Source organism: Patella vulgata, chromosome 7 (genome assembly GCF_932274485.2).
Source record: "Patella vulgata chromosome 7, xgPatVulg1.2, whole genome shotgun sequence".
In the NCBI taxonomy this organism is placed as follows: Eukaryota; Metazoa; Mollusca; class Gastropoda; family Patellidae; genus Patella; species Patella vulgata.
Genome location: NC_065885.2, coordinates 54,941,014 through 54,968,753, shown reverse-complemented (window position 1 = coordinate 54,968,753; position 27,740 = coordinate 54,941,014). Strand labels below are relative to the sequence as shown.

At 36.9% G+C, this 27,740-nt stretch overlaps 1 protein-coding gene across 1 annotated transcript in view; it reads left to right on the top strand.

Annotated features, from left to right (window-relative positions):
- The window catches only part of LOC126828278 (protein rolling stone), a 95,103-nt gene that overhangs the window by 54,872 nt on the left and 12,491 nt on the right, over positions 1-27,740 (top strand). The window contains exon 3 of the mRNA XM_050557960.1: positions 4,324-4,452. Coding sequence (XP_050413917.1) covers positions 4,324-4,452 — 129 coding nt within the window. The remainder of the gene's footprint in view (positions 1-4,323; positions 4,453-27,740) is intronic.

Genomic DNA, 27,740 nt, shown 5'->3' with positions numbered 1-27,740 from the left:
CGTACCTTTAACATGTCGGAGTTTTATTCTCTTGTACACACCACAAATCAAATAAATTTCAAAAAATAAACCTGTAGATGAAGTTCGTGACTGGTTTTACTTGTCAGATGTTGTTTTTATTTCTAATCGATAACAAGACAAGGAAGGGAAATACGACGGAAACATTTTTACGTTTTCAAACATGTCATGATGCGTGGTTATGCCAATTTTCGTTGGGTTTTTTTTTTTTTGTTTTTTTTTTTCGTTGCGTGCTATATGACCTCTGTTTAATTTACGACAAAAAATGAAAAATGGTACAGTAAAGTCCGTTTTTAACTTTCTGTTCGAGTTGAACTGATTTTGAGATTATATCAACGTAATTACGTTGTTCGGTATTTCTGATTGCGCTGGTTCGTAAAAAGTATACTATTTTGCTATCATGTAGTCAGAACATACAAATACGCTCGTATAAAAACATTTCTGACTTGTGCGAAATAGATAGAATTATTATTACTTTAAGATGGCGGCGTGGAATCAGTCGAAATCAATGAAAACTTTAAATGTGCATTGAATAATGTTTGGACTAAAATGTTTCTTTAACAAAAGTATCTCTGATTGTGCCAATGTTCTGGAATGTTAGGGCTTCAGTAGGGCCAATGATTGTTTCAGTTTACTGTGTGAAAAAATCATTAACAGCTTTTTAGGTTTGCAGGAACATCTCGAGCATTAAGAGACTAGTCTCTTGACGAGTTTGTCCGGAGTTGAATCCCGACGCGGACCATTCCGATGTTTTCACGCCGGATTTTAATTTGTCAGGGTTAGTGCCTAGTCGTTTGGATAGGACACAAAACTGAAGTCCATCCATGTATACATTGAGGTTCCCACTATCACGATTCGCTCTACGATTGAAATCGTGGTTTTAATCGAGGAGTAATCGTGGTAATCCTATCAGGTCTTAGCATATACATGTATTGAGGTCAATCGTAGCAATCGTGTTGATCGTATCGAAACGTATCCGAACGTATCTGCACGTACCAGATCGTGGACTCCGTAGAGACAACCCTGTTGTAACGCATCGCACGACAGTGGGAACCTAGCATTAAAGAAGAATAGCCTGGGAAAAAATCTCTTAGCATACATTAGATTGCACACTTAACCACTGACATGTTAGTCTCAAAATGACTGAATGTTTTGTTGACGAGACTTTAAACCCCATTCAATACCAGAGATCTCGCACAGGTTATTTTATAGAATTGTGTTGATGGTATCGAGACAGGAAAGTCAAGATCTCTATTAGTAAAAGACAATATTATACTGGACGTTATCTGCTATAGACATCAAATAGCATGTTTCGTACCAGGAAAATCTCATACATAGCGCCACAGCCTCAGCATGATTGCTTCATACACCATGAAGGTTTAATTAAGTAGAATGGTTGGCGAATGGTGATTCATTGTGCAGTGTGACAGAGGGGTGTTATGGCGTTTAGCATGTAGGATCGTAAACGATTCTGGATAGAACTTATCCACATCCCCACCCCACCACCACCACAGTCTCCACATCAAGCACACACAAACACACTCATCTTATCTGTTGCATATTTATAATTATAATCCATGAAAGTTTAAATTACAAGCTACCTAATAACTGATTACAACCTACATAAAACAGAGTCACAGAGAGAGGGGGGTAGGGTAACGTCCACTCGACACAAACCACGTCATTATAGGACTAACATATGGTACAATTTCATTTCAATAATTATTATTCCCTAGCGCAGGGGGATTTCGCTGTTGAGAAAACCCATGGGGTTGGACAGTCGACCCAACTATTTGTCACGTACAAACATGGGATCGAAACCACGCCACTTCACTCACTGACAGATCTAAAAGACATTCGACAATACCAAAAGGAACCAAGATCTTTGGGATATAAATTTACATTTCAGTTTCATCAAAATTATGAGGCTAAAAATGTGAGTTTTTGTACAATCAGGGGCCATAATCCATGAAAATGTGGGCGTATAAAAATCTTATTCCGCCCTTCTGTGATCAATAGTTGTGGTGTTCTAATCTGTCCACACTACGTGTTCGATTGTGTAACTAACAATGATCTCGCATCTTCGCTAGGTGTGCAATACATGTGCCATTTTATAATGAGTCTGTATACCCGAAAAAAGAAAACCTTGATTCGCCCTCGTGTGATCAATAACCGTGGTATAGCCTGTCCACACTATGTTCGTTTGTGTAGCAAGGGGGGTAGGTGGCCGAATACGCATGCGCGTTAGATCACAAGATCTGTCATAGAGTCAAGTGGCGTGGTTTTAATTCCCCGCTAGTACGTAACAAGGAGAAGGGTCGCCTGTTTGACCTCGTGGAGCTTCTCCGAGTCCTGTGGTTTCATCCTACAACTAAAGATCCCTACGCGCAAGCAAATTAATGGAATAAAATGGAACCATATACTAGTCCCAAAATCTCCCTCTCTCTCTCTCTCACTCTCTCTCTCTCTCTGTTTGTCTGCCTCTCTCTCTCTCTCTCTTTCTCTATCTCTCTCTCTCTCTATCTCTCTCTTGTATCTTCTAGCTAACACACTAACAATGTTCTCATCGCTTCGCTCGGCGTCCATTATTTGAGAATTAGTCCGTATCCCGGAAGCATAAAAATCGCGATCCGCCCTTCTGTGATCAATAGTTGTGGTTATAACCTGTCCATACTACATGTTCGTCTATCTAGCTAACAATGTCGGGATAAAATAAATAAATACGTTTAAGCCGTCCCCAGACGAAGTATTACTAATACGGCAAATAAAGTCTTCAGTAGAAACCATTGAGGCTAATAGCCTAGAATTCCTATTAAAGCTTCTTGTCTTTGATATGGTAAAACAAGTGTCAAACATTGCTTTCAATCATCAGACAGATATGGCGTGAAGTGTTAGAAATCAGACAATTTTAACAAATAAAATAATGTTTTCTGTATTGTCTGTCCATAAATATCTCATTGTCTTCTGAAGGAATAGTCAATATTTTAAAGTGGCTATTGACTTATTGTCTATATTACAGCCAAGTGTTTCTGCTTTACTCAGAAGTTTTATATATGATTGAAAAAGTACATTATCCGAATATGTACAAATTCAGACAAAATTTACTTGACTATCTGGCTATCTTTTCTTTTTCACGGATTCCCCTGCGGACTCGCTGCAGATCGCTTTAATGTCGTGGACCATTAAACAAGATTTAGGGAAAGGAATCATTAGAGCATGATGGACTAGGAAACACTGGATGATACAACTGCATAGTCTTTGAGTACATCATTAATTTCCCCATTGACTCCAATGTTAATTCTCGTCTCTTTGACCGGCTCTAACTGTTTCACACGCGTTGGGTTGAACACTTTCTACCACAGATGAAGCAACACGTTGCAACTTCTCGCTCAAAAGCAGGTATAAGATTCACTATGAAAATCTTGAGATACACAAACTGGAAGTATCATACACAAAAACATGCAACTATTGGCCCTACATTTTAACATAAACAACCTCTCATATCTCGTAGCCTCAAAATCATGAACATTCACCCAAACCTGGCAGAAATTGTATATTCAAACCCTCTTCTTCGATTCTACACCAATATGTCAACAAAAATCTCCATACAAAAAACTGAAAAGGGAAGAAAGACTATTAATAACCCTTTCACTGCAGTGTTCGTTTGATTTACCCCATGTGGACGTTTCGTCTGAAATGGAATCCAAGTAGATGTGTTAACCTCCCCTTGAAGGTTAAACTAGTGACCAAACTTTAAACGGAAATTAGAAATAGATAAATACGTGAAGAAAATAGACTATGTGATTCCATGACAAACCTATTTATTTTACAGTTTTCAACTCTCTGTAAACCTAATAACGAAAATGACATTACTGGTGTCTAGTACAGAATGACCCAATATCATGGACATCACGTGTTAAGGTTATAGCTCCTGTTTTCAGCTTATTTCATTTCATTTTAAATATAAGTTATTTACTTTTATGTGTACTACAAATTTGTTCATAAGACTTATTATTTTACTCACTGCCGCACTGGAACGATGGGATCAGCGTAAAATGTCCCTGGCTCACTGAACTTCTTCTTCTATTGATGTTTAACGTCTGCTTCCACTCATGGTGATATCGCAGACAAGTTTTCTTATTTTATTATGCTGAGCGCACGCGCAGAGGTATTTCCTTCGGGGAGGAAACCGGAGTACCCGGAGTAAACACACGATGTTGAGAAGCCACCCCTATCGCCAAACCACATACGCTCATATCAGGGATTGTAATTACTAAACATGAACTCTATATTTATATTTTTCAGATTATCAGTATCCGAGATCGCTACCTATATTATTAAAGTTGCAATGGATATTGGTCAACATCAGTTGTAACTCGGCGGTTGTCGTGACTACTTCCTATTGGTGTTTTATAGCGTTATTTGATCATTCTCGTAAGTATTGTCTATTTTTGATTGATGGTGTTTGGTACAAGGAACATCAAAGCACAATCTGATTAAACTACAGATCTATATTTCGTTTCGTTTTTTTTTATACTTTCGATGGCCTACACTACATGAAGATCTGACCAGTTGTTTTGGGAGGTCGCTTCAGAGGTCATACGAGTGGCTTTTGACTCTATGACGTCAGACATTTGATTAACCAATCAGCATTGATGTTGTTTACCCACAGTTCCGTGCACCTCACGCCAAATGATCACCGTAACAGACTGCTTCATTGGCTAATCCCTCACATAATCCAGAACTGGTCAATGACAAGAACTCTTCCAGATCCTAGTGTAGTAAAGACAAGTAAAACGAAAGTTTGAACTTTAAAAAACGAAACGAAATAGGATCTCCGTTTTAATCAGATTGATCAAAGCCTTCCCATGCAGTGGCGTGGGTAGAGTTTGTGGAGTCTGGAATGTCCCCAGCCCACCCGCAACAACTAAACAACTAACAACTAAACATTACGCGGTGTCAGTCAGTCGCCTTGTATCCTTCTGCTGTCCCTATAGAAAAATATCCAAAGCAGTAGATTAAATGTACATCCCTCGCTTTCCGTTCTCCCTAGCTATGCGCTACAGACTGAACTACCCAAAGAGGGGCGCCCAAACTATGGTATAAACACAAATTAGTTTTAATCAGACTTTATTGCTGGAAAGGCTGTGTTGATCTTGCGGTTTTCTAGCTGTCCTGCGTGGTGTGATACTCCACAGGCTTCACTGATTATTTAATTGACGTATATCTCGACCCCAAAACATATATCAGACTTTCAAAACAAAATACCACAAACCACCCATTGGCAATACCGTAACTGCACGCCAACATACTATTTTTTAAATCTATTGTAATTTGCGGTGGGGGCAAAGGGCCTCGGAGCGTGGTGTGGATCACACGGCATGATTTCTATCCAAGCCTATACCGGGATTTCTTGAGATATTCTGGTGCGTACAAATGTATTATTGAAATAGAAATAATTATGTTAGTCTCGGATTATGACCCCGTGTGTGTGAACTGGGTGTTAAAGTTTAACATATTTTATGTGTCGGTGCGTTGTGGTAACATGGATGGCGGGATTTGTACAAAAGAACACATATGTATAATAATATTATGGCTTTGCCTAATTATTCTCCATTGTCAGTATTATTAGCTATGGTATGAGTTTATTATAAAACGCAAATTAAATTGTTTATGAAATATTGTGACAATAACAGGACATTAAGGTCTAAGACCAAGGATAAATTCTATTGTCTATTACACTCATGTGAGGAATATTCCATTCTATATTGGCTTAGTCACGTGGTCATTCGGCATAGTAACTAATAATCATAATTAATTACGTAATATTTGACCAATTAAATAATAGATAGTAGACGTTAAGGCATATAAAAACATTCGAGACATGCGCGATTTTAGGGGAGAGGGGGAGGGGGGCCTAGTGGTCTAGAGTGTCACGCTTCGACCTCTAGCTGGCCGGCCACCTCTGGCTTGCGGTTGTGCTTTCGATCCCGGGTGTGGGCGTATGTGGCTTGGAGATAGGGGCGCCTTCTCAACCTCGTGGGGTTACTCCGGGTACTCCGGTTTCCTCCCACAGGAAAGACCCTTGCGCGTGCGCTAAGATAATGAAAATAAAAAGACAACTTGTCTGCGATATCACATTCGATGGAATCGGGCGTTAAACACTAAGAACAACAACAGCGCTTTTAGACAACCAGGTAGATTTGAAAGAGCTCACCAAGACGTTCAGGACAGCCATCAAAAGCTGTCATTGAGAACGAGGAACACTGATGCAGAGCGGTTTTAATAATAAAGTTGTTATATTTACGATCACGAAGGAAACACAACAAAGACGACCGGTATTACTACAGCAATTATAAAACATGGAATTATACGACTCGACGTATTGTCTGGCAGCAGGTCGAAATACCTGGAAATAAAGAGCTCACCAAGACGTTCAGGACAGCCATAAAAAGCTGTCATTGAGAACGAGGAACACTGATGCAGAGCGGTTTTAACAATAAAGTTGTTATATTTACGATCACGAAGGAAACACAACAAAGACGTCCGGTATTACTACAGCAATTATAAAACATGGAATTATACGACTCGACGTATTGTCTGGCAGCAGGTCGAAAAACCTGGAAATAAAGTCCAGCTAACGTCGAGGAATTATATGTATCAGTAACTGGATATCTCTTGTTCTTACCTACCATCAACACAATACTACTATTAGAAGAGGGGGTGTTAACACCCCTCTCTCTCTCTCTCTCTCTCTCTCTCTCTCTTTTTCTCTCTCTCTCTTGCATTTTCAAGCGTGAGTGGCAATCAGAGAAGTTTTAATGCAACCCGACTTGATCTATCGACATCTTATGATTATGCACGAATTATATTCCTGTGGTGCCCCAGACAACGAGGAATAAATATTAAATGATAGATGATTTGGGTGCGAAAATAACAGGAATTATCACGTAAAGCCGGCGGTAATGGTTCTTTAAGAGTTAGAATTAGAATATACTGTAATTTTTATGCAAGTTTCCTTGTAACAAATTATATCTGTCTGTGCTGTGTCAGCTTTACCTTAAAGGGGCATTATGGGAGATTAGATAAGGAGTTGACAGTTCTCACTATAATAGTTAAAAAGAAAATAGATAACGTAAATAGAATATGCTGAAAATTTCAGTCACATTGCTCCACCCTCAACCGATATATTAGCTTTTGAATTTTAGGCTAGCCTCGATCATCATTACTAAAGTCGGTACGATAAACGACAAAGTCTCGATTATCTATTTTTGGGTTTAATTATTTCTCAAAAAATGTATCCCAATCCGCTAAATATCGCAGGCATAAAGTACAAGTACTTCTTTATTTACGGTAGATAAATGCATAAATAAATAAAAGATACATCCAGGTAAAAACTTCTCCACTTTACTCCATTCTGTCCTACATTAAATCATATAAGCTAGCTGTCTGCCCTATAGTCAGATATTAATATATATATATATATATATATATATACATTCTTAGAATAATATATTTCCATGACAATGGATTATAAATACTATTAGGTAACTTACAACAAAAGGTTAAAAGTATATAATACATAACATGGTATTAATTTATCTTCCTGGTATAGTTTGACAATAGTACAATACAGGAGTAATTAGATGAAATAAAGGTCCATAGATAAATTATGTAATCTGACTATAATATCTCCTTATACAGTATCCAAGTAAAAAGTGTAAATATTTATCACCCAATAATACCTTCTACAGTAGATATCGCTCGTGTGATAAATTTCATAATCTACTGCGATATCTCCTTAGGAGATATCGCTTTACATGATTTGATTGGTCAGTTAAAAAGGAGCTACTTTTTTATTTTCAAAGAACAGTTCATTTTTTATTGAAAATAACTTCTTTTTTTTAATAAAACTGAACTATTTTTATTTAATTGACCTTGAAGGAAACACTGGGTCAATCAATATAAAGGTCTTTGCATGGTTGAATTGCTGTCAAAAAATGATGTATCACTACGCCGTATTGTAATCAGGTTCAGTAAAAGTGAAATCTATAGCAAATAATTATATTTTTTTTTTGTGCATTTAAGAAAGGATTGGATGATAAATAAAATCTCTTTTTTTACTTTATCGACTTGTGTTGATATTTTTTGATATCAAAAAAAGACTCGTAGGAGATTCTCTATATATTAAGATTTAGTTAAATATTATTAGAATATTAACACAGTGGGAAGGAGGCAAATTAAGCATTTAAGTCTTGTAAGAACCGGTCAATAAAGTATGTTTCAATATTCCTTCTCTAAAGGAAAAATACTAAAATTTAATATTATTTAAATTCTTAGCACACGTATTTAAATGTTTAGAGACTTTCAAAACAGGGTCCTGTTTCTCGAAATCTTAACTAAAAATTAAATCAAAATTTTAGAAGATACTTCAATTTTGATTGGCTAAGCACTAAAATCAATCTAATATTATCCAATCAAATTACTAAAATTTGAATTTTATCTTAGTTAAAATTTCTTGAAACAGGCCCCTGGATTAGTTTGTATACAATGTGGCCTATGTACTCTGATGCGTACGCGTAGGTCAATTCCGCATTCCCCTATGTAATTCTTTTTACATTGGTTGAACACAAGAACATAAATTAAATTTATAGTACTACAATTCATATTATCATTGATTCTAAACGTATAATTAGTATTAGAAAAAGTGAATTTAGTATTAATAATCATATGGTGGCAACATTTACAAAGTGGGCTATGACACTTGAAAGTACAAAAAGTTCCATTACTAGAAGCTTGAAATTACATAAATGGTCTATCAACATTTATTTCATCTCAATGTTCTTGCATTGGCTATTGCCAAACTGTACGGAGAAAACTAGGTAAATTAATGTCATGTTATGTATTATATACTTTTAACCTTTTGTTGTACGTTACCTAATATTATTTATAATCCATTGTCATGGAAATATATTATTCTAAGAATATATATATTATGTGTGGTAAGCACGGCTCACGATCTCAACAGGACTCACGATGGCTCAGTGACTAAGACGTTGGCTTGTTAACCAGGGGGTCCGTGTTCAATCCCAGCGTTTATCGAGAATGTCTCCCGGTTGTCAGTGTTTTAGGACGGAGGACCTGGTTAGTCGTTCGGATGTTAGGAAAAACCGAGGTCCCACATTGGCAAGCGCGTAAAAGAACCCCTGCCAGTTGGAATTCGATATAAGAATAGGCCGCAGTGCCGCTGTCCATCTTCATTATCCCGGTCGGTGCAGAACATTTCACAATCTCAACATAATGCCATCTACACTATGTTGCATGCTACCCTGTTGATATGTGACTTCCTGTTCCAAATATAGATATGGAGCCATAATGCCGACTGGTCACAGTTGTGTTGATCCCCCTCAAAATAGGCCGCTTGTAAACTCCATTCATTCGTCTATTAAAAGAACCCTTGGCAATTGGAATTCGATTAAGTGTAGGCAGATCATTTGTGATCTTCGACACGTATCAGAAATGACGTGTTAGTCTCAAAATACAGATGTATTGGGCTAAGCAAAGGTTAAACCCAGTTATGTAAGGTAGTGAAGATGACACTGTGTTGAGTGGTAAAGATACACTATGTATGTAACGCAGTGAAGATGATGCCGTGATGAGATTAGAGCTTTGTGCAAGGTAGTGAAGATGACGTTGTGTTGAGATCAGAGCTATATGTAAGGAAGAGAAGATGACACTGTGTTGAGTGGTAAAGATACACTGTGTATGTAACGTAGTGAAGATGATGCTGTGATGAGATCAGAGCTATATGTAAGGTAGTGAAGATGACGCTCTGTTGAGATCAGAGCTATAACTAAGGTAATGAAGATGATGCTGTGTTGTTAAATATAAGGTAGCGAAGACGCTGTCAGAGATCGGTGCTATATGTTGGGTAGTGTAGATGACGCTGCGTTGAGATCGGAGCTATACGCAGGGTTATGGAGACCAAGCTGTGTTGGGTTTAGAGTTGTCTGTAAGGTAGTGAAAATGAATCTATTGTTGAGATTACACAGCACCTTGCCATTTAAGTTGGGTTTGTTAAAATCAGAGCTGGCGCTAGACTATACATTGAAAATATAAATCTTCTAGCTCGACAGATATTCACACCATTTAACTCATCAAATGGCAGACGAACAAATCCAGATAGAAATTATCTACGCCTTACAGACGAGTTATGGCGGTGTTTACGTAGTTCCTTGTGACATGCATTGTTTGGAAGCAGGCTGTTTTGTAAAGGGGCATTTTTACGGCCAATCTGACCCAATCGAGGTATAGTCTGGGTGGTATAGCAGTCATTCCTTTTATATTCCAGCTATATGACCAAGTGGTTGGAAAGGTCATAATCAAGGACCCTTCCTGAAGGAGGGCGACGAGTGCAGGGTTTGGGGGTGGGGCAGATCCCAATGAGATTTTCTTTGAGGGCACGCCCTTTTCAAGCACAAGAACCCATTTGGAGGTCTCATGACGTGACCATTTTGCAAAATATCCTAAAATAATTTTCTCTACCTTTGCTATGGATATTTCGTCATTTAAACCCAGTTTAGCCTACAACTAAACAATAATCTTTCAGCTCATGTGACGTCTCAATGGCATGTTGAAATTGCAATTGCAATATCTTCGTGTGATATCTATATTCATCAGATAGACGAAAACAAAGGGCATATTAATAATATACATATAGAAAACAGTTTGCCATTTTAAATCAGTTAGTTCAATGATGACAGATTTTCTTTCTGGAAATCAAATAACATTTTTTTATTTCTTTTGTTTCATTAATTTGATTTATTGTTCGTGTGATGCAGGTTGTACGTGGGTTTTGTCCGGGTCCTCCGTTTTCCTCACACTGCTACTAAAAACCTCTACGCGCAAGCGAATTATTGAAATAAAATTAAACCATATGTTAGTCCCGAAATGACCTAGTTTGTGTCGAGTGGACGTTAAACCTCTCTCTCTCCCCCCTCTCTCTCTCTCTCTCTCTCTCTCTCTTCTCTCTCTCTCTCTCTCCGATATTAGCCTTAAGAGAAAAGCCTTAAGTCTAAAATGGCTAATTAAATTTAGTTACTAACAATACATTCGCATATGGAAAAATACAATCATGTAGTTTATTAACATGTAAGGTGATTTAAACCTTGGTAAAGATATTTCAAATGCATTATTTACCAATGGGTTATTGAAGAATTTATCAGATGTTTACAAAAACTTACTAGAATCTTGTGATGATTTAAACAAAGACACAATGCCTGTTCCAGATCCATCAGTAGATAATAGTTGTATACAATAAATGTATTAAGTATAATAATAAACCCTTACACATTGATACGTTCACTATTTCCGTCATTAGACTACAATAGCGGATATGTTAGATAATACTAAGCCTGGGTTTATACCTATAAAACATATTACCAATATACTTTAATCTAACAACCCCAAGCATAGATATATCGCAGTTGTTACAAATTATGAATTAATAAAGTCAAGTATTCCGCAATGTAACAACGATGTCCTCTTCCAAGACGAGTCACGTGAGAGATGGTAAATTGAAAAAAACAAATCAACATTTAAATTTTGTTATCAGAGGTTACTCAGCTATAAATTTGTACGACCTATTTGTTTAAATTATTTGGGGAAAAGTGGTTTTGTGTGTAATTTTCCTATCATATGAAAAAAAAACTGTTTTGTAGTTATAAAATTCATATATGTATTGACTTAGATTTTATTAACCTATAACGGTAAATCTATTTGATCTTTGGGGTATATTCTATGCCCAGAATAACTTGCGATCTGAAAGTCGGGGCGGCTTTGGATATATACAGGGGAATTTGGAGCTATTTCTTTAAATCTTTAACGAGTTATTCTTCCAGGGTAGGTTTTTTTTCCATAAGAAAACATGATATAAGTTTTTTCTGTGATATTCTCATTTTGCGTACATGTAAACATAGAAGGTTTATAAGCAAGATAAAGTCCTCGACTTCGGTTATGTGTAACACTATCTTAGTGATAACAGAGATCAGTTTCATACATATAGGGTTTATTTACACCGGAACAGAATATAACACAGCCCTATACATATAATAACAATACAGAAACTTAAACTATACAGAATCTAGACTACGACAGGAACACATCAGGACGGCACATAACTATATCAAATCCACGATTCCGCCCCTCTGCCAAGGCAGCGACTGAACTCGGGTGAGTCCATGCACTCGTTCAACCCTCTCTCCTCCTCCCCGCTCGACTCTGGTCGTCTCCCTAACTGTCAGCAAACTCTTCGTTATATACCCTCGGACAATAGATAAAACTCATGATCATACATGCAATGTTCTCTTTTATCTCGTCATGGTATGCTTACTGACCAGTGCTTATGCCTATGAAGTAATGCGGAGCGTATGCACAGATCATAATATGTAGTTTGTAAATGACATATGGGATTAATTACATGTTTAATTAGAACGTGACGAAACAGAAGTATATACAGAGTTGAAAAATCATTTAATGAATTAGGCACTGTAATTGTATTTGGTCTCCAGTGGTCATGTAAAACACTACCAAAAGACCTATGTGATATTATTTTAAGTACTGTGTGATTAGCTATATATAAAAGAAAAATGTTAGCCTTAAAAGGCGTGCATATTATAGATGTTAAGAAACTATTTAAAAGATTGTTCATGGATAATAATTATGTAAATATCTACTACAAAAAGCATAAGAGTGTTAAAGATTTTAAAGTTGGTTAAGCCTTCCATTCTTATTAATTAAACTCGGGTTAACTGATGAGATTGATAAGCATTGATTTTTAGGGTTTTTTTTTTTTAAAAAAAAAGCAAGAATTTTGTTTTATTATATCAATGTATATACGAACTTTTTAACACTTTTAAACAATTGAAGAAACCCATGTTGTAATATATGAAAGTATTAATGAATGTTTCTAGATGTAAATATATGATGTGACTAAACATTTTATACAAGAAAAATGTATATAATACGTACTGATAGAATCAACAGCTGCCATAGTAACATTATACTATGTTTTATTTAGAATAATTGTAGTCTCGGCAGGTTTTATATCGCTAAACAGTTTCATTTGTATTAACGGCACGTCATATACTTTCGAGCGGCACACAAATCGAGATTCTGAGTATACCATTGACAATTAAAAATCCGATCATAGTTTCCGGCTGTAAGAGCAAAATGGCCCATTTCACGCATTACGTATGCCGGTCTTCATTAGCCCGGTTGATGCAGGAAAGTAAGACGTGAAACATCATTTCATTATTTTATTTCATATCGATTGTTTTAGTCCATCCAAGGAGGACCAGTCCTGAGGGTAACTCTCTCCAATGTTTGTTCAGAGATTTTAGTTTGAACTGATAATCCACGGCGTAGACCAGATACAGCGATGTGTAGTAAATTGTCAAATTTAATAATCATGCTTATGACGGGCATGTTTTTAGACCTTTGCTATTGAATTCAAACATGTTCAACTTCGTCTACAACAACGCCGTCGTACCGACCCAGGGCAGAAATCAACATTTCGCCTCCGAAATGCTTTGCCAATGTTTCCAAAGAATGCCCCTGTCACGTTTCATCCAGCTCCGTTCGCAAATGCCTGAGAAATAAGACTTCAAATGATCTGTCCATAAGGGAAGACGATCGGTGCATAGCTCCTATTTGGTAAAATGGTAAAGATCAAGAATGTGTCTTTACATTTGAAAAACTGAAAACTGCCAGCGATTTACAATTGTTAATCTGCAATGCTCTTCATGTTACGTCGCATTTCGTGTTTCTGTTTTCTGTTATAAGATCAATTATTGTAGTAGTTGGATTTCATTAACATATCTCACCCCTAACTTCAGCTCTATTTTACTTTAATTGAATCTGGGGGAATTCTAAATGGAAAAATAACCCCATTAAACCTATTGATTGTATCTCTAGAAATATTACCCCATCATTTCAGCCCCGTTTCCTCTTCACAATCCAAACGGGAAACGTAAAACGATCTAATAAGAGGCATTGAAAAAACGAAGCCAGCAGATAAACACATTTGGCGGTTCGATTCGCGATTAACCATCGCTCCAGCATGCAAATAAATCGTAATTGATTTGACTAGAAAATTGAACTGCAATCTTAATGTTGGTCTTTCAATTTATAAGACACGCGTGGAATATGTTGTGTGCCAAATGAAAGCCGTGTCTCTGTTTATAGTTCCAGACATTGGAATTATATCCAAACATATCACTACCCAGATTATATCAGGAATTACGCATGCTCTCCTGTTGTCTAAAAGACGGGAAAGTTCGTTAGTTCGTAAGGTTTTACGTCCGCTTCCACTTTGGTTGATATCGTAGACAATGGACGGGAAAAAGACTACTAGGCTTTTATCCGTATGGCCAGCACACGTGTCTCGTGATAATAAAGTAGTCCCCAACAACTTTCTGGAAATCCCCCTGTTTTTGATAGAGGATCAAACTTTTATGTAAAAGGTGTTTCGGGATGCCGTGTTCTCTTTTTAGTAGATGGATTGCGCATGCTCCCCTTTCTTTAAAAAAAGGGAAAAGGACCACTAAGGCTTTCATAGAACACGTTTCTCTTGAAAATAAAGTAGTTCCCAACGATTTTCTGGAAATCCCCCCGTTTTGATACAGGATCTAACGTTTATGTTATGGTTTTATGGTTTGGGGCGATGAGCTCTCTCTCTTTTGCAGATAATATTATGAATTGCGCGTTTCTGTTGAAAATATAGTAGTCCATAACAACTTTCTGGTAAATGTTTTTATTTATGCGAGGGGATCAAACCTTAACGTAAACTTGTATCACGCGGAAACAGGTCTTTAGCGCTAAAGGTCTATAGAATCAAAGATGTATGTATGTATGCATGTATGCATGTATGTATGTATGTATGTGTGTATGCATGTATGTTCGCTCATCACGCTTCGTCGCCGCGATTCACCTCCACATATGTTGTATCAAATTAACCAGCATGGTCCCGTGAATGTTTTAGGCAATCGAATTTGGGCCCCGAGTGAATTTGGGCCCCGGGCGAAATGAGGCCCCTATGTGAATTTGGGCCCCGGGCGAGTTGGGGCCCCTAGGCGAAGCCGGGTATCCTGTTAGTATTCAATAAGGAATAATCTTCCTTTTAATTTATAATTTATACAATAGCTATAGGTATTTTAAGAAAAAATTGAGAACCCGTTTATTTTGACAGGCTTTCAAGTACTATTCGTTTACTTCTTACTAGGTTGTATTTTATGTATTTTGTGCTAATTGGACATCTTATACATACCAATTATGTTATTTTAAATAATTTGATCATATTTTAAATAATTTGATATATTTTGTTAACATTTACATGTGCATCCAAGCACTTCGAAGACAGCGCTGTATAAATGTTTTGTAATAATACGTGTAACTGTCTCTTTTAAAGTTACAATTTCATATTTTTAAGTTATATTTTTAAAATGTATTGAAATAAAGCTCTAAAATAGATGGTATCTATAAACAGTCCTACCTTGTTAAAGAATAATCCTATTAATCCTATAATTCACTATTGCCATTTGAGAAATTGGCAAAAATATCATTTTCAACTTCAAATTCAAACGTTTGAAGATAGCTATTCCATGGTGGAGAATAGGATAACAAGGGAAGTAATTGTGAGGTAATTGTGTTATTATTTCCGGTGTGAAGATTTTTAAGTGTGAGAAAGATAACCTATGATCGTATAATAGTGAGTTGACAACCTATTGAGCAAAAGACATGGAAATAATTATGTTTTGACTTTCTTAGAAACTATGAAATTGTAACTTTAAATTCAAGATGCAGAAAAAAAAGAAACTGGTATCAGCTTTAAAAAAACATAATGATTATATCAGCTAAAATAAACTTACAACTGTAAGGAAAATAGACGGCAACAGACTGTGAAAATTGTAAAAATATTGATATAGCGATTAAGTAATCAATCATAACGTGTAGGAAGATGATGCCCCGTGTAGTTTAACAACCAAAATGTGGTCTTAAGATAACATGTCGCTCAATGTTTAAATGAATAACACATCTAAAGTAAATAATGGAATTTCGGGACGTTATCTTCTACCCTTCAGCGAAAAGTAACCGAATTATCCATGAATTATAATTGACACGAGATCTTTTAAGTGGTGGGTCAACATGGTCTCTAATTTATATCCTTTTAAGTGGTGGGTCAACATGGCCCCTGATTTACGTCCCTTTAAGTGGCGGGTCAACATGACCCTGATTTACGTAACTTTAAGTAGCATGTCAACATGCCTCCTGATTTCCCTCCTTTTAAGTAGTGGGTCAACATGGCCCCTGATTTACGTCTTTTTAAGTGGCATATCAACATGGCCCTGATTTACCTCCTTTTAAGTAGTGGGTCAACATGGCCCCTGATTTACGTCCTTTTAAGTAGTGGGTCAACATGGCCCCTGATTTACGTCTTTTTAAGTGGCATGTCAACATGGCCTCTGATTTACGTCCCTTTAAGTGGCGTGTCAACATTGCCCCTGATTTACATCCTTTTAAGCGGTGTGTCAACATGGCCCCTGATTTACATCCTTTTAAGCGGTGGGTCAACATGGTCCTGATTTATGTCCTATCCGAATAACAGTAACCCAATCATCTTCTAAATGAAATTGGCATCAGACTTCTTGCATGTGTCAATGCCACTTCTATTTTACGCCCTATCCTAATGAACAATAACATAATTTTTTTCAAATTAAAATGAATTTTTTTTAAGTTGTGTGTCAACGCCCATTAGTTAGATTGAAAAGTAGACCAATTATCCTTCAAATAAAATTGACTTTATATACTTTTACATCGTGTGTCAACGTGGTATATTTTTACTTCATCTCCGAATAACAGTAACATAATTGTCTTTTACATGATTTGTCATCGTGTCATTTGTTTTATGTCCTATCCGAATAACAGTAACCCAATCATCTTCTAAATGAAATTGGCATCAGACTTCTTGCATGTGTCAATGCCACTTCTATTTTACGCCCTATCCTAATGAACAATAACATAATTTTTTTCAAATTAAAATGAATTTTTTTTAAGTTGTGTGTCAACGCCCATTAGTTAGATTGAAAAGTAGACCAATTATCCTTCAAATAAAATTGACTTTATATACTTTTACATCGTGTGTCAACGTGGTATATTTTTACTTCATCTCCGAATAACAGTAACATAATTGTCTTTTACATGATTTGTCATCGTGTCATTTGTTTTACGTCCTATCCGAATGATGAGTAAACCAATTAGATTTTTTACGCTGTGTGTCAAAGTGTTCCTGATTTACGTCCTATCAAAATGAACAGTATTTTCTTCAAATAAAATGGTCATGAGATTTTGTTCCGTACCTGGTTTATTTGTCAACGTGTCATCTGTCTTATCCGAATGATCAGTAACCTAATTACCGTTAAAGATACATTATGGGAGAGTAGATAAAGCGCTGGAAGTTCTCACAAAAATAGTTAAAATGAAATGAAATGAAATGGGGTTTAACGTCCTACTGTTCTGCTCCTATACTGGGCTAATGAAGACGGGCATACGCCATACAGTGTGCTATGAGGGAAATTTTGCCCGGGCAGCGGCACTATCGCCTACTCTTATATCGAATTCCAACTGCCAAGGGATCTTTTACGTGCATTCCAATGTATACACGGGACCTCGGTTTTTCGTCTCATCCGAAGGATTAGACAGCTGTCCTTGTCAGACCCCCCCGTTCTGCACCACTGACAAGGGGAAACCACGTCGGAAAATCCAGATGAACTTTCTCGGCCAATGCAGGGATCGAACACCCGACCTCCAGGCTAGCGAGCCAGCGTCTTAACCACCTAGCCACCGTGGCTCCCATAATAGTTAAAAACTAGATAATGTAAAGGGAAGTTTCTAAAAAACATCAGTCAAATTGATACACTCTAAACCGAGATTTTAGCAATAATCATTAGTAAAGTCGGTGCGATAAAAAAAAGCATAGTCTGGATTATCCATTTCATGATTAAATCATGAATGAAAGTCGAACAGGAAACCTAATTCAATAAACATCACAGGCTAGCGATGACATTAAGAGTTGATTATGGTCTAAATCAGTTAACTAATGTCTAAATTTAGATAACATTTCAGGCCTAAAGAAAGACCTGCAATAGACAGATTTAGCTCTTGTACAATGTATGTTTAAATGAAAATTGACATGAGATATTTTACGTCGTCTGTCAATGTGAACGTCCTATCGGAATGAACTTTAAATACATTATCTTAAAATTAAAATAACCTTAAAAATTGACATCAGATATTTTACGTCGTGAGTCAGTGTAAACGTCCTATCCGAATGGGGTGGGGGTGGATTGCCGAATGGTTAGCACGTGCGCGCTGTATCATAAGGTCTGTCATTGAGTTTACTGGCGTGGTTTCGAATCCCCGGTTGTACGTGACAAGGAGTAGGGTCGTCTGTCCAACCTCGTGGGTTTTCTCCGAGTCCTCCGCTTTCCTCCCACTGCTAAAGACCCTACGCACAAGCGAATAATTGAAATAAAATTAAACCATATGTTAGTCCCGAAATGACCCAGTTTTTGTCGAGTGGACGTTAAACCTCATTCCCCTCTCTCTCCTATCCGAATGAACTTTAAATACATTATCTTAGAATTGACTGTCAATTTAATTTATGGTTTACATCACATCAGAATGAACATGCTTGAATTCTTAAAGGCTCAATACCACTCTTGTTGTAACTGAATAATATGTCCCAATCTTTATTCTGGTCAACAAATTGCACTATTTTACAATATCCCAATTAATTGATGATACAAATTTCATCTTAACACACCTAATTTAAAAAATTGGAAAAATTCAACTAAATGATTTGAAAAACCTGACGTAAAGCTTTTCTAATGTGACTTGGATTTAAAAATATTTTTGAACACTCTGGACAAGTAAAATAGGATTTAATGGATAATTTACACAACAGGTAAGACACTAACACATCTAGTACTTAGAATAAGGCTATTGTTTATTTTCTGGAGCTGTCAAGCCAGCAAATGTGTTATTGTCCCTTTAACAGTCCCCAAAAGGTTACAATTGATAAATAAGAAAAGATATTGAGAAATGTTGTTCTGGTTCCACACCGAGCTTTAAACCTGGGTCACGGTGGCTTGAAGTACAGATTCCTACCCACACGACCACCGTGACCTTTGGAGGTCATCGTCATGATTATATTCAAACCTATCTCTGATGCGCCGTAAAATTAAACGCCGAAAGCCTTCATTGACATTCGGTAGATTGGGTGGTCGAATAGTCTAACTCGTACACTTTAATTCATAATGACTCATTTGGCGTTTTTTCGACCCTAAGGAGTGAGGTCGCCTGTCTAATCTCGTGAATTTCTCCGGATCCCCTAGTTTCCTTCCAGTGCCAAATACCCCTACGCACAAGCAAATTATCGAAATAAAAGTGTTCCATATCGCAGGCCAGGAATAGTGTAGTTTGTGTTACGCGAACGTTACCCCCCCCCTCTCTCTCTCTCCCTCTCTCTCTCTGTATATTAACCATTCCAGTTATCAAAATGACATAATTGAAAAGGTCAGTTTTGACAAGTATCATGTTGGTTAAGATGGAAATCGATTTCAATATGTCTGCGGAGGACGATTATTTATAGACATTTCTTATCTATTCATTATGAGCATTTATCAGGAATATTGTGCTGTGGGGTGAATTTGAGCACAAAACAGATATATAAAGCAAAAGAAATAGAATTGGTATTTTTATTTGATATCTGTCTACCAGAATCTGAAAATAGACAACGATTCAATTTATATACTGTACAGAGCAGTTGACGCTTACCGCTGGCCCGAACATACACAATATTAATTAAAGTAGCTAAGCCTCTAACTCACAAATTATTTGTCAATTTAAATCAACATGGATGTTGTGATCTTACCGGGAAAATATCGGCTTCTGATATCCAATATTTAAGACAAAATAAACATTTTACCATTGGTACACGAATCGTGTACCATAGTGCGTTTCAACGCCATTTGTAACAAGGGACTCGAATAACGAGGCTAGACATATTCCATGAGTCATGTCAAACGGTGACGCCATATTCTAATCTGGAGAGCATGCGCAATAAATACGATCGGTGTAGACTGGAATGACCAGACGCTAGAGATTGCCATTGATTGAGACTTCTGGCGTATTTTGCCGAACATAACTGATTAGAAATTACAGTAAAAACAGAAACGACTGAATGTAAATCAGTGTATATACATTCATATTACATTATTATATGCATTGCGATCCATTTGTGTCAATTTCTAGGTCCCAAATATTAGTGATTTAACTCCTTTAAAACTGATTTGATGGAAAGGCGGAAAAATGTCAGCATAAGTTTGTTGTTGATAACGAGAATATTAATCAGTGTTTATCGCTTATGTGAAGTCATATAGAACCTTTGACAATGATAAAGAATCGATCAGCTAAGTTTGTTTGACACGACCACCAGCTTTTTATAAAAACAAATTGAAATATCAACTAACGAATGCGTCAATTTTAATCTTTTTGCTTTGTGTTATTTTTTACTGATGGAATTGATACCGTGTAGAGATTGGTGTCTTTTTGCTTCAAAGCGTGACAGCTTAAATCACCGTGACCTTTTTCTGGACCAGTTATATAAAGAAATCGGTTTTATTACGCTAAAAGAGAGACGCAGAAGACATAAACTCAAATTCATTTATAAAATTATAAACGGCCTTTCTCCATCCTATCTCCATGATTCAATCTTGACAAAAAGCGCACACTATAATCTCCGAAAAACAAGCCTACCTGAATATAAATGCAAAACAAATATCTTCTATAATTCTTTCATACCATCGTCAATAAGAGAATGGAACAAATTAAGTTCGGAGACAAAAAATTCAACATCTCTAAATATTTTCAATTCGAAACTCATGGCTCAAGATCTGATACCACCTAAAACATTCTCTTTTGGAACCCGTGTAAACCAAATCATACATTCTAAACTGCGTCTCTCTTGCAGCAATCTAAACGGACATAAATTTTTACGCCATATTTCTGATAACCCATCCTGCAGATGTGGTCATCAATTTGAAGACACTGAACATTTTTTATTGAATTGCTCCTTATATTCAGATGCCCGAAATAATACAATAAATAATTTACCTACTATTCACCGAAATACTACAACCCTATTGTATGGAATTGACAGCATAGAAAACTCATTCATTATTTTTAAAACTGTTCACTCGTTTTTTGAAATCGCCAGACGATTCGAGGGACAATTATAACCATTCATTGTAAATATATTTTCACTTGTACATTATTTGCCTATTACTAAACTGTAAATCCATTCCAGAGACAACTATAACACACTCACTGTAAAATAACTGCACTTGTACATTGTATGTTTCCTTATGTAAATACATGTATCTATATCTGACAGGGAGAAGGGTTTAATATAGGCTATGCCTGTTCCCCAATCCCTATTCAGATAGAAATCTGAATAAAAATATTGCTTATAAAACTGTTCGCTACTCGCTACTCATCTTCTTGTTGTTCTTCTTCTTCTTATCCGTCTTCATTAACCCAGTAGGAGCAGAACAGTAGGACGTTAAACCCCATTTCTTCTTCTTGTGGTGAAGAAGGCCTAAGGCTCCGTCAATTCATGTCCGATCAACATGAGAACAATTCTGCATCGATTTGGTGAATTAGATTTTTTTAAATTTCTTCCAACAACTTGGTCAGTGCCTGGCGTACTTGTTATAATACCTGATAGATAAGTTGAGGGTGTCAACCTAGCCGCTCTGGGTGTGGACTTATAGTAGCTAAGTCTTTAACTCCATATCATCCAAAGTGTTCGACATTGAAAACACGAATTATTTGTCAATTTAAATCAATATTGATGTTGTGATCTTACGGGGAAAAGATGGGCTTCTGATATCCAATATTTAAGTCAATATAAATATTTTACCATTGGTACACGAATCGTGTACCATAATGCGAAGAACGAGGCTAGACATATTCCACAAGACATGTCATACGGTGACGTCATATTCTTATCTGGAGAGTATGCACAATAAATACTATCGGTGTAGACTGGAATAACCAGACCCTAGAGGTTGTCATTCGATTAAGTCTTCTGGCGTATTTCGAAGAACATATTTGGTTTGAATCAGAGTAAAAACGGAAACGACTGAATGTAAATCAGTTCATGTATATTCATATTACATTATTATATGCGCTGCGACCCATTTGTGTCAATTTCTAGGTCCCAAATATTAGCGATTTAGCTCCTTTAAGGTTCCAAAGCCTCAGAACTAGTTATGCGTTAAATACAATAGTTACAAACTAAGTGTTGAACGGGTCTGAATTAGTATGACGTAAAGAAAAATATTGATACTACTGTTAATTTCTCATTTGTCCGCAGCTTTTCGGGGATAACCAGGGGACTTTTTAGATTGATCTAGTAAAATAAAATAGAGAGCGCTGGGGTTTAACATCCACTCGACACAAGCTAGGTCATTTTCAATTTTATTTCAATAATCCACGCCACTTGTCACACTGACAGCCCCCCCCCCCCACCCCCCCCCCACCACCACCACCCCATTTATAAGTATAGTAATTAAAATGAAATGAAATATGTTTCAACGTCCTACTTTTCTGCTAATGATGATCTTGATTTTTAGTCCCATCCGACCGACTTGACGCTGTCCGTGCCAGCAAATAAGTCGTATGTTAAATAGGCTTACTTTAATTCATGCAACCTCTTACTGCGTCTGTTGTTTGTGATGTCTGTATAATTTGTCTGTAGGTCTGTCTTGTGTAATTGATTGTGATTACTATTACATATTTAGCCATTTACAATAACCCGTGCTTCAGTTATGAACGGATATCCAGTCTATAATACTATATGCTAGTAAGAATTTACCTGAATTACTGGGTTAACAGTTAGAATTATGTCGTTAATTCCGCTCCATATATCACTAACCCAGCTATATTATATGCTAGTAAGAATTACCTGAATTACTATACTATTCAAAAAAAGTAGGGGATATTTGATTTTTAAGTGTTATTAAAGTCACCTAATGAAACTGACGAAGAAACAAATGACAAAATGAAATGAAGTTCACATTCATCGATTTATTCCAAATGATCGTTAGACTAAGTAAGGCAGAGACTGACCATTATAAGGGTAAAATGATACCCGGGGTCAAACAACAAAGTTACCACAGCATCACAACCAAGTCGGTAACGGGTAAATCCTCCTCTGTTTGCCAAACAAGCATTGATCCGACGTGACATACTCCTAATGAGACGTCTAAGGTCATTTTGGTCCAGATTGTCCCATTCCTGTTGCAACGCAGCAGCAAGTTCTTGGACATTGGCAGGACGTTGTTGACGTTGACGTAACCTCTGTCCAAGCATGTCCCAGACATGCTCGATGGGGGAGAGGTCGGAACTCAGTGCTGGCCAAGGTAATGTGGTGATGTTCTGTTGTTGGAGGTAACCTGTAACGATCCTGGCCCTGTGACATCTTGCGTTGTCATCCTGGAAGATGAAACGGCGGCCATGACGTCGTGCAAACGGCACAACATGGACTGCCAAGATGTTGTCCCGGTAGTACTGGCCTGTAACACGCCCTGCAACAACATGTAAAGCCGTTCTTCCAGCAACAGTGATGCCTCCCCACACCATAACAGAACCACCCCCAAATCGATCATGTCTGATGACGTTAACGTCTTGGAAGCGCTCGTTTCGACGACGTCACACCCTCCTACGTCTGTCCAAAAAATCAACAGTGAACCTTGACTCATCTGAAAACATCACATTGCTCCAGCGTCGATTATCCCAGTGTTGACGATCCCTACACCAACGACGTCTTGCCTGAATGTGATGATCTCTCAAACAAGGGATCACGCGAGGACGTCGGGCGCGAAGGTGAACCCTATGCAGTCGATTCCGAATCGTCTGGCCACTCACTCTCACACCAGTGTCTGTTTGAAGACGAGCGCTGATCTGATTTGCTGTGATGACACGATTTCTCAAGGCCAAGGTACGGATAAATCGATCCTGGGCTTGAGTTGTCGACCTGAGCGTGGTCTGTCCTGTACAGATTGTGTATCACGGTATCTGGACCATAGCCTGCTTATGACAGACTGAGAAACATTCATCGTCCGCGCCACAACCGCCTGTGTTGTGCCGATCTGTGGCATGCCAAGGGCACGTAACCTTTCATTTTGGGTAAGCCGACGCATATCAAAATTTGTTTTCTGGTCACTAAAACAATTAAACTGATGTTTCCACCCTGGAATTCAATGCCACAATGACTGTAACATTCAAAGTCAGAGTCGTGCAAATCTTGGGTTGGACCCCCATGATGATCCCAAGCATCACCTGCATTCCATGCGGTAGCTATTGGTGCGTTTGGGCGTCACATGTAACTGGAAATGTTTCTTCTGTTAGGTTCTATAGTGACTTTTTTCGTAGTCATTTGCATATTTTAGTATTATGCCCCCAAAATCAAATATCCCCTACTTTTTTTGAATAGTATATATTAAGAATTAGAATTTTATCGTTACTTCCGCTCCATATATCACTAACCTAGCTAGTTAAAGATACATTATGTATGATTTAGATAAAAAGCTGGTTATTCTGGCTATAAAAGTTAAAATAATAGATAAAGGATAATGAATATATTGAAAATTTTAATCAAATTAGTTTATTCTGGGGATGTAGCATAGATCGTTTATTATCGCAGCAACGGTACTTGTCAATCAAAGCAAAGTCTCGATTATCCATTTTATCGTTAGATTATTCATATCCTTTTAAATCGCGATCATCAGATGGTCTAGAGAGTTATTTATAGGTTTGGCATTAATATAAATGTCTAAATAATAGTTTATATAACATGTGTAGTCAAAAGACCTGTAATAGCCTGATTTAGCTCTTACATAATGCAGCTTTAATAAAAATGGGCAGTATGTAAGTTAAAATAAATAGATAATTAGAAGGGAATATGTTGCAAATTTCAGTGACATTAATTCACTCTGGGCCGAAAACCAACATAGCCTCGGTTGTCATTGCTATCGTATTTAAGGAACTAAACAAAGTCTCCATTATCCATTTTCAAATTAAATCACCAGCTGTTAAACGTATTTAAATCTTATGATTATGGCTTTGGTAAGTTAATTAATGTCTAATTTATATAACATTTAAGAAAGAACTGCAATAGACAGATTTAGCTCTTGAATAATGCCTGTTTAAGCAATACATGATTTAATTTTCCTTGCTATACTAATCCAAGGTGCATAAAAGAAGAGCATATTATCCAATAAGAAGACAATGATTACTCTAGGAATTCCATCAGTGCCTGGGGGTTGCGTACAGCAGAATTTTCTCCATTGAGATAATTGTTAGTTATAAAAGTACACAAGTCTTTGAAGGTTAACTCGAGTTTTCTTTGAAACCTTTAACGAACATTTAAAAGGATTTGCGATCCATTACTTTTAGCAACTGTCAAGGCAATTTTTGTAATCTTGATTTGTTGCTGTCAATAACAACCAATTCTTTTTTTTTTCAAAAATATTAAACGACCGATTTGAACTGAAGTCAGCACTAAATCGCGTCTGGTATCAAAAGAAACTCGCGTCTTATGATTTCCCCTGTGGCTGCGCATGCGTGTTTTTTTTTTGGTTATATTACATGTAGATGCTTCTTAAAGGAGATGGTCCAAATATTACGGGAGTCTCTTTTTAGTAAATTTGCTCAGAAGTTAACTGTTAGGCCCGTCTTCCACATTTGCGATTTCACGGCGTTTAAGCGCACTAATGCAAATGAAAAACGGGCTTTAGTCGGGTTTTTTACTCTTCCAGCTGACAATTTCTTATTCTCGTTCCACAAGTGACTCCATGAACATATTATAATGGTGTGATAATCTGCCAATCGCTAAAATAATTAATGTTTCTGAAATTAACCACTTTAAGATCAACTGGCTAGTAAGTCGTTAACCTGTCACCACTTTTCAAGCCGTCATTGTTGATTTATGCATTATTCATCTATCGGTATGTCAGTTTTAATTACAACATTTACTTCCATCCTATTATCTGATTTTCCTTAATTATAAAAAAATTGTACATTAAAGGCAGTCACTAGTTAGGATCCCTTACTAAGTGCAGTAACTGGCCTGTCAGTACTGCATGACGATACATGTATATTTATGTTCCGGTATATTAAAGAATTGAAGACTCATTCGAAGTCAGTTCTATTCGAAGAGAGAGTTTACACCTCTAAAATTAAGTTATTGTCATCGTTTTAATGTTAGAATACATTTAAAGTTTACATTATTATGTTGTAAGTTACATTACACAATATGTACTAAGCATTTAAATATAATATTATCAACAATCGCTTCGTTTAGCTATATGTGACTGGAAACCAATATCAGGTTGAAATCAGGCCCTGCTTAGTTATTTCAGAAAGCATGACATCTCTATGCATTTAGTTTGGAAATGTGTTGTGTACTGTTGGATTTGATATTTTTAGGGTAACAAATTCATTTAGATAAATACTAAAAATATTGACAGAGGTCATGCCATCATTTTATACGTATATGTCTGTATAATGTAACTGGTGTCTTGCAAGGGACTAGGCATGCGTTTTTATTTCGAGCAACCTAGTTCACATGGTTATCACATTTTTGTTTTGCTTTCTTTTCATAAACAATCAGTATAGAAGTGACACCAAAAAATATTAACCCTTTAGGTACGTAGTAAATTAAACCAGCAAATCCCCCCACCCCCACCCAAAATCAAATTTCAAAATTAATTTTGTCTGCCGGTTATCCAGGGTCGCGGTGCCATAGTGGCAGTACATAATCCTGAAGATCATGCATGAAACGATGAAAATGTTAGACATTAATGTAGAAGATGGAAGAATGACAGAATGTGGATTAAATACATAGAGACAACCTATATATCATAGATCTAATGGGCGGTATTCTGGTTATTTAAAGGAGCTAGATTGCTAACATTTGGGACCTAGAAATTGACACGCATATAATAGTGTAGTAAGAATGTATATAAACTGATTTACATTTAATTGTTTCCGTTTTTACTCTAATTTCAAATCAGTTATATTCGGCGAAATACGCCAAAAGTCTCAATCGAATGGCAATCTCTAGGGTCTGGTCATTCCAGTCTACACCGATCGTATTTATTGCGCATGCACTCCAAATAAGAATATGTCTGCAAGAATATGTGTCACCGTTTGACAAGTCTCAATTGAATGGCAGCCTCTAACGTCTGGTTATTCCAGTCTACACCGATAGTATTTATTGCGCATGCCCTCCAGATATATTGGATATCAAAAGCCTACATTTTCCCGGTAAGATCAGAATATCAATCTTAATTTAAATTGACATGTAATTCGTGTTTTCAATGTCCCGCGTTCGATCCCAGTGTTGACAGAGAAAGTTTCTCGGGATTTTCCCGCGTGGTTCTTCCTTTCAGTGGTGCAGGACGAAGGGCTGGGCGAAAACAGAGGTCCCTTGTACACATTGGCGTGCACGTAAAAGAACTCTTGACAGTTGGAATTCCAAATAAGAGAAGGCCTTGATGCCGATGTTCGGGCAAAATTTGCCTCTAAAACAGTGCATG